Raw genomic sequence first — 13,327 nt, 5'->3', positions numbered from 1 at the left:
ATAATCAATCTCACTACATTATACACTCATGTTCTGTGCCCCACGTGGAAATCAAATCCGGGACCCCCAACCAATCAGACAATTTGACAGCTTACTAAAGTCATAATAAGTAGAGGCAACACAAGCGTGAACTAAATTACAAACTAAGACGCCTAACGCGTAGTAAAACACGAAAGTTTGTCTGGTTTGACGTAGCGTTACGCATTTTGAGCCCGCATTTTTGCTACGGAACCTCTAACTTCGTAGTGACGCTACGACTCGCGCGACTCGTAATTAAGTGGCAAGTGATATTATCAGTCCATGCGCACGTAATTTTAATATGGCGTCTACTATGATGGCATTCAATTCAAGCTGAGGAATGCTAAGAGCACTTGTGTTGTCGTGTTAAATACGTGTAAAGTTTGAAACACAAAGTTATGTAAACATTGACGTCACAAAGTTTTCAAACAAATTAAAAGTTGAGTGCAAACTTTGAAGTGGCATTCAGCGTGTAAACCAGTCGCTGTAACGGAAATCTGGCGTCTTTGCCCACACGTGCCGGTGCAACCTGCTGAGGATCAAGGGCGATGGGGCCTACACACGCTTCGATAGACAGCGAAAAGAATTTCGGACTATTATAACGAGCCGAGCGCGCACGACCGCGGCCGAGATGCGACCGAGCGCGGTCACACGACGCCACTTCTCTATCAGCGGCCGTCTCCCTCCCGCCTCCGCCCGCCTCCCACGGCCAGCGCGGCGCCGCGGCGAGCGGAATTCGCACCAAACGCCGCTCCTCGCGACGTAGTTCAGTGTACGTGCGACCGCTCGCGGCCCAAGACGATACGCCGCAACACGCGCGCCACTCAGTTATTACGCAGTTGCCACAACCACTACCGCGTGGACACTTTCAAACAACCTCACAGTGCAACAAACAACTTCAGAGGACTACACGACCACGCGAAAGTAGTGTGCAACCTCTAAACGCGACCAGTGATAACTCTTATCAGTGTGGAAAAGTTGTAAAGTGCCAGTCGAACTAGGAAGGACGCCGAATTTGCGCAGTGACAACAGTTCGGGACTCACGACCCTTGTGACTGTCGCATCCAAACAGTTTTTCGTGTTTTTTGACAATTCTAGCCACGTTACAAGGTTATCGCGCCTCTAGTCCGCAAGTGATGAATTGGAAAATCGGCGCGTAGTCGCTCACGTGGTCGCGCCCCGCCCCCGCTCGCCCGCGCTTATATTTAGCGAAAATCGCCTCTCTGGAGCGGCCCGACGGCCGAAGCTCTGCGCACATACATAGCTGTTTATGAACAGTGAGACGCCACATGTTATTGGCTTCGAATAACAGAGCCGATAAGGACAAGACAGATAACCTCTGCGGACCGCGGCGAAGTCCGGCGACGTTCTGGAAATAGAAAGAAATCTTGAAAAATCAGAAAGGAGAGCGCGCTGAGATGCTAATGGCCGGTGCCGGCACGCGCCGATGAGCGCTTGGTCCGACACACCTTCCAAAAAATTCCACTGATCGAAATCGCGGCGGTGTAATGTCTATACAGGGGAGCGGTGGGTTCCAGAGCCCGTGGTCGTCGCAGACAGGACTGGCGGAGCTGGACGGCACCATGGGCGAGCTGGAGCCGCTGGGCGAGCTGACGGAGGTGGGCTTCGAGCCGCAGACGCGCGCGCGGTCCAACACGTGGCCGCTGCCCCGGCCCGACAACTACGTGGAGCCCTGCGACGACGCCGGCTCCAAGAAGAACTCCAACCAGAACCTGGCGGGTAAATATCACTTGTCCGCCGATAGTGGGGTCGCGGTCGCGATACGCGCGGCTATTTAGGTCGCCCACGTACCCGACGCCCCGTTCGTGTACGAGCCCAATAACAAAATAACATTGGAGAAGTCACGATATTTAACAGAACGATAAAAAATGCCTAAATAATACTCACGTTGAAACTTCCAGTAATACTCTGTTTACAAATTAAACTCGGATAGATAATAAAAGTCGTATGTTATATCGCTGAAGATAACAATAATCTGAAAAAGAAGTAAACAAAACAAAGGCAATGTCATGAATAACAAGATTTTGTTATTCATTCAGTTAGACTTTAGTCGGCTGACAAATAGACGCTCGTTTGAACATAACTTTATGCAAGTCAAGAGTAACTGAGACCTCATTAACAAATACATCAAGTCAGGAGCTAATATCCTGTTACCGACACTAATAATAATGCAGAGATAAGCATAATATTTTGCAAATGCATTTTGAATTGTGTGCAGACTAAACGAAATTATTGAATGTGAATCTAATTTGATACAACAACAATAATATTGCTAGTAGCCGTTAACTTTTGCCTTCGTATAATATTATTCCTACCTTCTATGAATATTCATGGAGTTGTCAAATATCTTGGAATAAATGCCTATAATATTAAATTAATACTGTGGCTCTAAATAGCAGACCAAATATTGTTTAAATAAAATAATATAACAGCTATAGTACAATAACACGTAATGGGACCTGGAGAATCCAGAATCGTATGGTTATTTGTATTAGATGACGTATAAACTGATTATAGAGAATCGTCATTACGCACTAAACGGTGATAAGTAACGTGTGTTTATTTACTTACAATGTTTGTGTAGGCTTTCCCAAAACATTTCAAATTACCAGTGAAAATGAATACGAGGAAAACGTTAGTAATTTCTTGCGAGCTTTAGTAATAATAAACTCTAGTAATACTGCATTCAATGTAGTTTGTAAATGTGTATATGCGGAAAATATTTAAAATTAATCATTGTTGTATAAACTAGATACTTACGTATGCAATATTAAGTTAACATTAGTCCAAATAGACCTATAAAAAGGTTCAAAACACAAATAATAACGTAACCACTGTCGATAATAAAATTCTACTACGTCTAGCCCTCGTCGGCTTAATAAGGAAACCGGTAAAAGTAAAAGAAAAATAATTTGTAAGCTGATAACAGTACGGCTGACACGAATGATCAAATACAAAAAAAGGTAAGCGGAAAATTCACTCAAATAAAACTTACTGCCATGAGTCTTTTCTAAATACTGGCCATATAAAAGTTAAGCCCACAAACGAAGAAAAAGAAGACTTGAAAAAAAATCTGAAAGACTACAACGTTCCAAATTTGATTCAAACTTAGAATGAGGCATTATCTATCCCTTTGACTATACTTTTTAATCGATCTATCTCCGAAGGAGTTTTCCCAACGAAGTGGAAAGAAGCCAATANTCACCTACCTACCCACGTTAACTTATTTAAAAATGTTTTAGTAATAGAATGTGTTTCTTTAATTGGCTTATGTTCAAGTTGTATCTTCCTGCACATTTATGTACAATTTAATGCTGTTGAAACATTGTTAAACAAATAAAATAAAAAAAATAAAATAAAGAATTCAAGCCTCGTAGAATTTCAATATTTTGACCAATCACGGGATTGAATCTATTCATGAGTGTAGATTATACTTTAAACTCGTTTCATAATAAGGAACCATGACTTGGCTTTCTTCGAGGTAAGAATGAATAGTAATATTACTAAACTGCATCTACTCTTAACACAAGTTGAAAACATAATTGAAAGATATTAGAGAAGAAAGGTTAACCCTTGCTGGTTTGCAATATGCAAAAGTGATATAAAAAAGGGAAGTTAGTATAAATAATTAAATAAAATAATAAAAAAGATGAGAAATAATTGGTGGAACAGAAGAGATAAGTAATAAAAATATGAAATTTTGACAAATTGGGATAAACTGTTAATTAATATTCTTAATTTATGATCGAAACACATTTACAATGGATCAAATATTAACACGTGCTGTATCTTTTTCGTAAAGTTCATAACTTCATATTATAATAGAATATGGAAAGTGCAGTCGTAAGTTAACAATGTTTCATGAAAATTTAGCGTGTAAAAAGTTCACAAAAGTCATCCTCGTCATAAATGACATTGTCTCAATGTAGGCGTTTTTTTGTAAAGAATACTCACTTACCTACTTCCTCATATTTATTTTGAACAACTGAAATTCTACAGTTTAACCGTTCCGTTGCAAAATATGGCGAAACGAAACTTAGGCTGGATTGCACCATCTTACTTTAACAGTAATTATAACAACCGGCGTGTTTTGTATGGAATTTGACAGATTTTTTACTTTTGTCAAAGTCGTTAAAGTCAAAGTAAGATGGTGCAACTCAGCCTTAAAGGGAATAAACTTGATCATAATTAAATTTCCCTAATAATAATGGGTAGGCTAGGCAGTCGTACGAATTTAGTTAATAGTTGAATTATGCAAATATGCCGATAGAAGATACGAGTGAAATCTATTTGGATCCAGTTTGAAAAAAAAAAATACAATTTCCATAAATCGAAACCTATCCTCAATAGTTACCCAATCAATAGCTTGATAATGTGCAACTTATATTAGTAATATACCCTTTATGGCAGTTGCAATTTGTTTCAATTATTTTTTAACCTTGTTGCTCCAAAAACACCTAAAATTTAACATAGGATTCATAGGACGTAGGGTAGACCGGGGACAATAGTACCATTTTTTGGAAATTGTTCAATATTGAGAAATCTAATGAAATATAACTTATTCTGTTAGTATGCTGTAACAACTAGACTCCTAAGCTACAAATTTAAGCATGCAGAGTTGAACTATTCTTTCGAATACTTAATGAAAAACGAGTTTGAACTGTACGATGTCTCATGTTACAATTGACCCCTACAACGGGTCAATTGTACCAATAATATATGAGGCTATAAAAGTAATTATGTTTATCTAATCATCACCTTTATTGGTATTCTGTACTCTTAATCTCCTACAATCATCATTCTTTATTAATTGAGATCGAAAAAATTTAGTAACAAGTATGAAAAATCAACACTAAAGTTTAAAAACAAAACAATAACTTTTCTTCCATAAAAACGAAAAAGCTAACTGTTTCTACATAATATGCCATTTATTTGGCTCGGATATTGCTCCTGAAACAACAATAAGCATAATAACAATGATAGAATAATCAAAACTTAAAAATTTATTTTTGTATGAGGGTACAATTGACCCCTGGTACAATTGACCCTGATTTATTTATACCTACTAATGCTTCGCCCTTTTAAATTTTTTTCATAAGCCTGTTCATAAAGGAATAGATCCGTTGATCCGTGATCCGTACTTTTGACTCTACGTCGAGGCATCTAAAACAAAACGTTCAAATACTTAGTTACTTACTGAATTAAGCTAAAATGTACATATTCAGAAGGGTTTTAGAAACCTATATTAAAATATTTTAAGTAGGCATTTAGGTACTTATATCACCTTTTTATCGACATCTACCAACACAATTGAGGATTGCTTGAGACTTCAAGAAGATCTGGATAGACTTTCTGCATATTACATAGCTAACCGAATCACAGTCAATGTCTCTAAATGCGTACATATTAAGTTTACCAGGCGTAAAACTCCCATTGAATATGGTTATAGACTAAATAATGTATGTCTCAACGGGGTTGAATCTGTGAAAGATTTAGGGATTTATTTGGACTGCAAGCTAACATTTAATTGTCACTTGGAATATATAATAAATAAGGCATACAAGAACTTAGGTTTTATTATAAGGGTTACACGCGATTTCACTGATATTTCTTGTATAAAAATTCTTTACTACGCTTATATCAGGAGTATTCTTGAGTATTGCAGCACTGTTTGGAATCCGCAATACATAACTCATCAACATTCACTAGAGCGCCTTCAAATTAAATTCGTTAAATACTTGAGTTACCGTAGCAAANGTACTTTTGACTCTACGTCGAGGCATCTAAAACAAAACGTTCAAATACTTAGTTACTTACTGAATTAAGCTAAAATGTACATATTCAGAAGGGTTTTAGAAACCTATATTAAAATATTTTAAGTAGGCATTTAGGTACTTATATCACCTTTTTATCGACATCTACCTACTTATTTAATAAAACACATTAACTATTTTTTCAGTGGGTAGGTATGCCTATAATTATAAAAATATAATTGTAAAAATGTAAAATAACCACGTGAATGTTTTATAATAACTTATTTTATTATAAGTATAGGTACTTTAAAACCAATTTAAAATATTAAGTATAAAATAAGGTTCCGGGGGTTAATTGTACCACGGGGTTGATTGTACCGCTACAATTGACCCCATGGAGACTGGTACATTTGTTCCAAGTAGGTAGTCAAGAGAACTTCACCTAAAATTCAGTCATTTTCACAGTGAATGCCAATAATTCGCTGTCGATACAAAGTTTAGAGCCTGGATAAACTATTGACAACAATACTTTGGTAACAAATAGCATATTAGGCAACTTATGGGCTCATATATTTGACATAAAAACTTACTGCGGCTGGGCAAAAAACAAAAATCCTTCCTGTACACCTTCGTTTTTCAGCGCAAGCGCCGCCGACTGGTGAGCGGATGGAAACACAAAAAGCGCATATTCTGACGCTATGCACACAATCTAACGTCGCTTGTATGAAGAAATATCGCCGATGGTACTATTGACCCGTGGTACTATTGTACCCGGTCTACCCTACGCAACCTTAGTAGAACCTGTCATCTAACCCTTAACCAAGGTCTAAAAAAAGTCATTGGTTTTCAACGGTATCTGCACAGCATAAAGTTCAAATTGATATGGGCTCTATTTAACCAAGGCCTGGTTAAGGGTTAATTGACCCGTGTAACTTATGATTTAGACTAAGTTGCACCACCTAACTTTAACCGTAACAATAACGATAACCGGTGTTTTGTATGGAGTTTGACATATTTTTGTTATTTGTTAATGTTAAAAAAGATGGTGTAACCCAGCCTAAGTAGTGATAATTAGACGCAACAGGTGTCATGGCAGTCTACAGTTATAATTTAACTTAATGACATAATATTCATGACGTTACAACGCCCAGTAAGGACTGTAATTTACTACATTTGCACTATGATTGATCTAAGTTATGTCCTAAGAAAAACGCATAAAAACTAAATAGATAAAAATGTAGTGGAGGGATTGATCGTTGTTTCTTTCCGATATCGAAACAGACTGGCAAAATAGTAATTTAGAAACTTCTAGAATAATGGCAGATTGCTACAATTCGTTTATTTCCCACGCCAGAAATGCGGTACAAAAATCTGAGGAATAGAACTTTAAGGGAACCTAAAGCAAAGGCATTATTTTTCTATGTTCCTTTCTTTGGGAAATTGTATTCATCCTGAGAAACCTTGAAAGTGAATAAATGTTGACTGACTATAATCTATTCTAGGGGCTTGTACTCACAGCCTTTCATCCGTAGATCAAAGGAGCGTTTTCTTTGTTGAGTTCTTAAAACCAATATTTTTTCATACAAATACCAAATTATTACTGTGAAGCTAAGTAAACAGGATTTGGTGAAATGGTATAACGAACTGGCAATGGCAACGTCTGGGTTGGCGAACTAGTACCTAATGCTCAAGTTCTAACACTGTGATGACATAATTTATAATAGGTAAATAATTTGAACATCACCTGTACGTCGTCCTGTACCATATTAACTAGAAAACGGATTAAATTCCATCCACGAATGCATATTAAGCCAGCAGACTATTCTACCCTATGAGTCAGATTATAGGGAAGGTAAAATATTAGCTAGCATATTCCAAAATTATCGGTTTGACGTCAGACTTGATGTCTTCTTCTATCGTAATGGTTTGCAACTCCCTTACACCAAAGTAAATACAAATGAGTAGGTCATCTTCATAGAAACGCACCGAGCGCGGTTTGTATGTGAGCGCGCCAATACATATGCGGCGCGCACGCACACACTGACAAAATTTAGCGTGGATTAGCGGTGAGGTGCGTTTGTATTTACTCTGCTTACACCTTATAAAAATGTACCATACATACTTTTAACTGGATGGACCGACAGCTTTTCGGCCATACAGGATTCATTGAAGAAAGAAAAGAAAATTATCAAATTAATCAATGAAACTAGGTAAACTGTTAAGGTTCGGCCAAACCAACACATGCAGCCTGCGTGCGATGGCGATCAGATGTCGTAATTTGTAGCGATGAGTTCACATCAACGCGTCATGTCATTGGTCGCGGCGATTTATGCACGCGCAGTGATCACCATCGCCGACGCGAGCTACACGCGTTGGTTTGGCCGAAGCTTTAATGCGTTTCTTGACGTTTCAGGAGCCCCACCCCTACCGTCATCGGTAGGCGCCAAAAAGAACTCCTCGCGCCGGAATGCCTGGGGGAACCTCTCGTACGCCGATCTCATCACTCAAGCCATAACCTCAGCTCCTGAGAACCGCCTCACTCTGTCTCAGATATACGAGTGGATGGTCCAGAATGTGCCATATTTTAAGGATAAGGGGGACAGCAACTCGTCAGCAGGATGGAAGGTATTGTGAACATTTTTATATTTGCTCGTATTTTCTCATGTTGTGCAATTCATGAAAAGTTTTAGGTTGTAGTGTAGTAAGACTAGCCGATGAGGAAACCAGGGAATAAAAACTAAAAAGATTTTCAGTTCAGAAATTTTCTGAAAAAAAAATTGTTATTGTGAACTTTTTTTTAGTGGTTGCCACGAGGACTGTAAACAATGCAAAGGAAAAGTAACTAATAATAATCCGCTTTCTAGTATTCGTAAACTGTTTACGTTTGTCTATGCGTTTCCCGCGAACTAACGCGTTCAACGCTTCAGAATGTTCTTAAGGGCATTCCTCAAATGATTCACTTGGCATCAGTCCACCGGGCTTAGACAAAACGTCTTGTAGACCCCCTTATTTTTAAAATCGAGAATTATACGAGTATTATGATGTTCACTTTCGATATTCGATTTTTAATTTATTAAAATTTTAATTCGAAATTCAGTTGACATATTTTTGGACGAATGCATTTAATTTTGGTTGCAAGGTTAGTTTTGCATACAAGTGTTCTATTTTTGACACAAGTATGACTTCATTATTAAACGTTTTGTTACTAGCTTTAAATGTTGTTTCCACAGTTGGTTAACTGTGATCATTACTTTAAACTTTGTTACTTCCATTACGTTACGTGCTATCATCCATTACAATATTAGATTTATTTATTATTATAATATTTTAGCTCATTTGGTTGTCATCCTTTTATAAAATGTATGTCTTCTTCTACAGTATGATTTAACAAACTGTATTTTCCTCGTTACATATAATTTAGTTAATATACTGATGATTTCCTTAAATTGCATCATTAGAATAATTAGATTTACATAAGTAGGTAAATATGTATATGTATATTTAGATACCTAGTTTAAATTTATGAATTCGCGATGTCAGATTTAAACAACTTAGTGAAATCTACATTAAACATTACAGAAAACAAAGCCTATACATCAAAAGAATTAAAATCAACTTACTTTTGCTAATAATAACAGGAAACTGCATAATCATAGAGTGTGAAGCGCGTTAAGTCTGTGCAATTTTTTTAAGAATTACTACGCATTTTGGTCAAACTGCGCACTGGCCGGTTATCTCTATGACACCACAGATATAGATGATAAAAAAAGTATAATTCATAAAAGAACTACTTAGATCGATCCTGTTTGTTGGGCAGATAAAATTAATACATTGATGAATACCGTTGCGTATGTTATAAAAAAAAGTCAACGATACCAGTTTGAAATTCGAACAACTTTCGCGCGGAACAATGTGGAATCTATTTATACGTTCCCATCGATATTTGCGTCTCTAGTCAATTGAAACGGCTTATTGAAGATTTGCGTATTGCCACGAACTCGCCGACCTTCGGAGCGTACCCATGGCATTGATTAATGTTTACGCATACAATGCCCATTCAACTGCTACGATCGTGCTGCGTGAATATAGAATTAATGACCGAGGAATAAAGACCAGATTATGTCAGTACTCATGATGAGCATTGTAAGCTTAGTTAATTAGCAAAGTGCTCAATGCGTCGCATTCTTACGCGACAGTTGTTAATATGTGTGAAAAAGACGAATTATGTGCCGCCACCTCCCAGGTGAATGAATTGTAAATGGCTAACATGTGCTCACTAATTTTCTAGCTGCCGATAAAATTTGGTGTCCGCGTTATCAGAATCAACGAATTTTTTTCTAAGATAAATTTTGCAAGAATATCTTATCGGAACGTATCGATTTTCGGTGGGTACTTTTATGACATAAGTGAAAATTTAATCCGATTTTATCTATGTGATTGTGTAACCTATATTTTGCGAAGACTACACGTGTTTGGTATAAAAAATCAAATGGAATGCAGTGTATTTCCAATAGGTACATTTTTTACTTTTACGGTTAAATGATGAATTTATTTAGCGATAAGTGCCATTCCAAATTTTTGTGTTTTTGTGATTAGCAGCTGTGGGAATATTCTCTAGCATTTGCCTACGTCTTAGCGCATCTCTCAGGATGTAAGCCGATTCCTGAAAAAGTTGACTATTCTATACATTCGAAAGAAAACGTTGCACTTTCAGTTTTTAAGTTAAAATACCTAAGTCATATCGGTGATCACTTTTTACAATAAATTGTGATTTAGACCTAAATCGTTTTCGTTATGTATCGTTTTGTTCGTGTTTATTGGTTTGGCTCAACCTTATGTTACAGGTAACCAATCATCAATCGCGATCAATGCTTTTAAGTCTCCATCGTCATCGCCATCGTCCACTCCGACTGCACGCGTTGGTTTGGTCGAAATTTTATTGAATTTTCTGTAACATATGGCAAACTATAAATATTGTACGTATATTAATATGGCTATCCAAATATTTTACACGTCCGACGTCGATTGTCGCCGTACCTAGTAATGCGCGAAAATGGCCACTCGTATTCGACTTATAAATTCGGTAGTCCACGTGAATAACAAATCGGGGCTACCGTTACACTCACCGTTAGGATGGCTCGGATCTACTCCTTTGCTCAAATATGTTTAACAGGACAAGATTACTACCGGACCGCTTGTCTTGTCACCCGATTGTAGAAAGGAGGACCTATTTTTTTATTTTATGTATATCTTGGACACCCACAAGGTGGACCGACGGCATCGTAAAAGTAGCAGGGAAGCGCTGGACGCAGGCCGCTACCAATCGATCAACATGGAAAACATTGGGGGAGGCCTATGTTCAGCAGTGGACATCCTATGGCTGAAATGATTATGATGATGATTATTCTGGACACTAAAGACTACTGCAACTTGGCCTGGTAAATTTTGAAACAATGTATTATTAAGTGACAGTTAGGTGGCATACATACAGGATACTACTACCGGACCGCTTGTCACCCGAATGTAGAAAGGAGGATTATTTTTATCCTATCCTATCCTATTTTTTTTTAATTTTTGTATATCTTGGACACTATACTACAACTTGGCCAGGTAAATTTTGAAAAGAAGGTCTTAAGACCTGACATAGTTAGGTGGCATACATACAGGATACTGGACCGCTTGTCACCCGGTTGTGGAAACAAGAACCTATTTTTTTGAATCCTTGGATACCACGATTCGGCTTGGTGAATTTCGAAAGGAATGGTTGTATTCGTTCTTGCCTCGTATGTGACATAGTTAGGTGACATACATACGTATCACTTAGTAAATTAAAAAAAAGTTTCAGTCGATTTTCCAAAATTGAACTATTAAAATTTTCTCATTTTCCAACGCGTCATTCTTTGGGTCACCAATATAGATAAATATTTAACTACTATCACTAAAATATTTAAATTCTAGTGACTATTGTATGAATGATCGTCATTACGGTTTTATCAAGACTGAGCAAATATAGCATTCGTTATCACCGCAAGATGGCGCGCGAGTGAATCAATGTAACCTCAATTACTTATTAAGAAAGGTCTCGGAAATTTCCAACGATTAGGTAAGATTATAATATCTGCGGAAACTAATGTTTGTAAAGCAATCTGTAGCAATTAACGCAGTTTAGGTATCATTTGATGTTGTGACGAGATAGTATCTGTTTTCAATCCACGAAATGAGGACTGCTCCCATCCTTTTGACTTATTTTTGAGAGTCCGATATTAGGCAATTTTCCATAAATTCCCGTTTCCCCGTTTTTAACTAGACACTGCCAAAATGCATAGCGTGGCCATTAAAAAAAAAGTTACTGGTCTCAACAACCATTATAAAAACTTTTTCTTTTTTTTTTCTAATGACTGTTTTCTCCCCGGGTTGTCAGAAAGAGATTGTTTCCTACTCTGTAGCGCTAAATGTGTCGTTTTATTAAGTTATTTATCGACAGTTTTTTGTTTTTTTTATAATCTTCGATGAACTCTTTAGATTGGAGTTTTTTTTTATAGAACAGAAGAGAGAATCTTGTAATGCAAATAATTTGTATAAAATAAAGTCACATACTCGTACCTGTTATTTTAAATTTTACACGGAAACTTCTTGTAGAATATGTAACCATTTAATATTCATAGTTTTTATGTTAATGAACCGCAGTTGTCAGTTTTGGATAAATTATTTAATGAAGTTCCAAAATCACGAAAATCCAAGGAATTTTGTATGTAATTTAAGTAGGTAATCAAAATGAGAAACACATCATTCAAAATTAAATTGAATTTACATATTCGTTGTAGCATTTAGCATATTCTTAATGCACCAATAAATTGATTTTGAATGATTTATTATGATCAATGTCACTCATAAACATAATTGAATTTTTCAAATCAATAATTTTAATGACTTTATTTAATAGAATTAATTTACAGTAATTATTATTATTAAGATTAGTAATAACTATTTTCAATCATTATTTATCGATAAAAACCGCATCCTTCGAATATGTAAAGGTGCAAAATTAATTCTAGTTCGATCTGAATAAAGGTGACAATAGTAGTAGCACGACCGTACCTTGGAAATACCCACAGTTGATAGAATACATAATCATACATATTTACTTTTCTTACAGTCTTACCTGTAGCAAGTGATTTATACACTTACTTACTCGTAAGTAGGTATACCGTATTCATCGCGCAGTGTTATTTTTTCAAAAAAAATCAACTTTTGTTCGTCACTTGTTTATATTATTTAAAAATGGCGGGATGAATCCGTGCGTAATGCGTTACGCTTTTGTTTTTTGATGGAAAACCCTTTTTACTTGTAATCTTACCTATGGCCCAGCTTTATAAGATTTTAAATAATTTGTTTTACATAATGTTTAGGTAGTTTGATAAAGAATATCGCGAATTTCTCGTTAACTGTTCTTTCTTAGCCATTCTAACTGACTTTCTGACTGTATAAAAAGTTGTTGTCTGGATATAATTAGATTTCCCAGTTCTTAGAATTAT

General features: G+C 36.5%; 1 protein-coding gene across 1 annotated transcript in view; it reads left to right on the top strand.

Annotated features, from left to right (window-relative positions):
• Nucleotides 1-731: 731 nt before the first annotated feature.
• Nucleotides 732-13,327, top strand: part of foxo (forkhead box, sub-group O) — a 112,188-nt gene continuing 99,592 nt past the window's right edge. The window contains exons 1-2 of the mRNA XM_028318061.1: nt 732-1,758; nt 8,206-8,417. Of these exons, the coding sequence (XP_028173862.1) occupies nt 1,527-1,758; nt 8,206-8,417 (444 nt within the window). The 5' untranslated portion in view covers nt 732-1,526. The remainder of the gene's footprint in view (nt 1,759-8,205; nt 8,418-13,327) is intronic.

Source organism: Ostrinia furnacalis, unplaced genomic scaffold (assembly GCF_004193835.3).
Source record: "Ostrinia furnacalis isolate ACB-3 unplaced genomic scaffold, ASM419383v2 OfSCF0389, whole genome shotgun sequence".
Classification (NCBI taxonomy): domain Eukaryota; kingdom Metazoa; phylum Arthropoda; class Insecta; order Lepidoptera; family Crambidae; genus Ostrinia; species Ostrinia furnacalis.
Note: the sequence above shows the minus strand (reverse complement) of the source record. Positions and strands in the feature narration are given on the sequence as shown.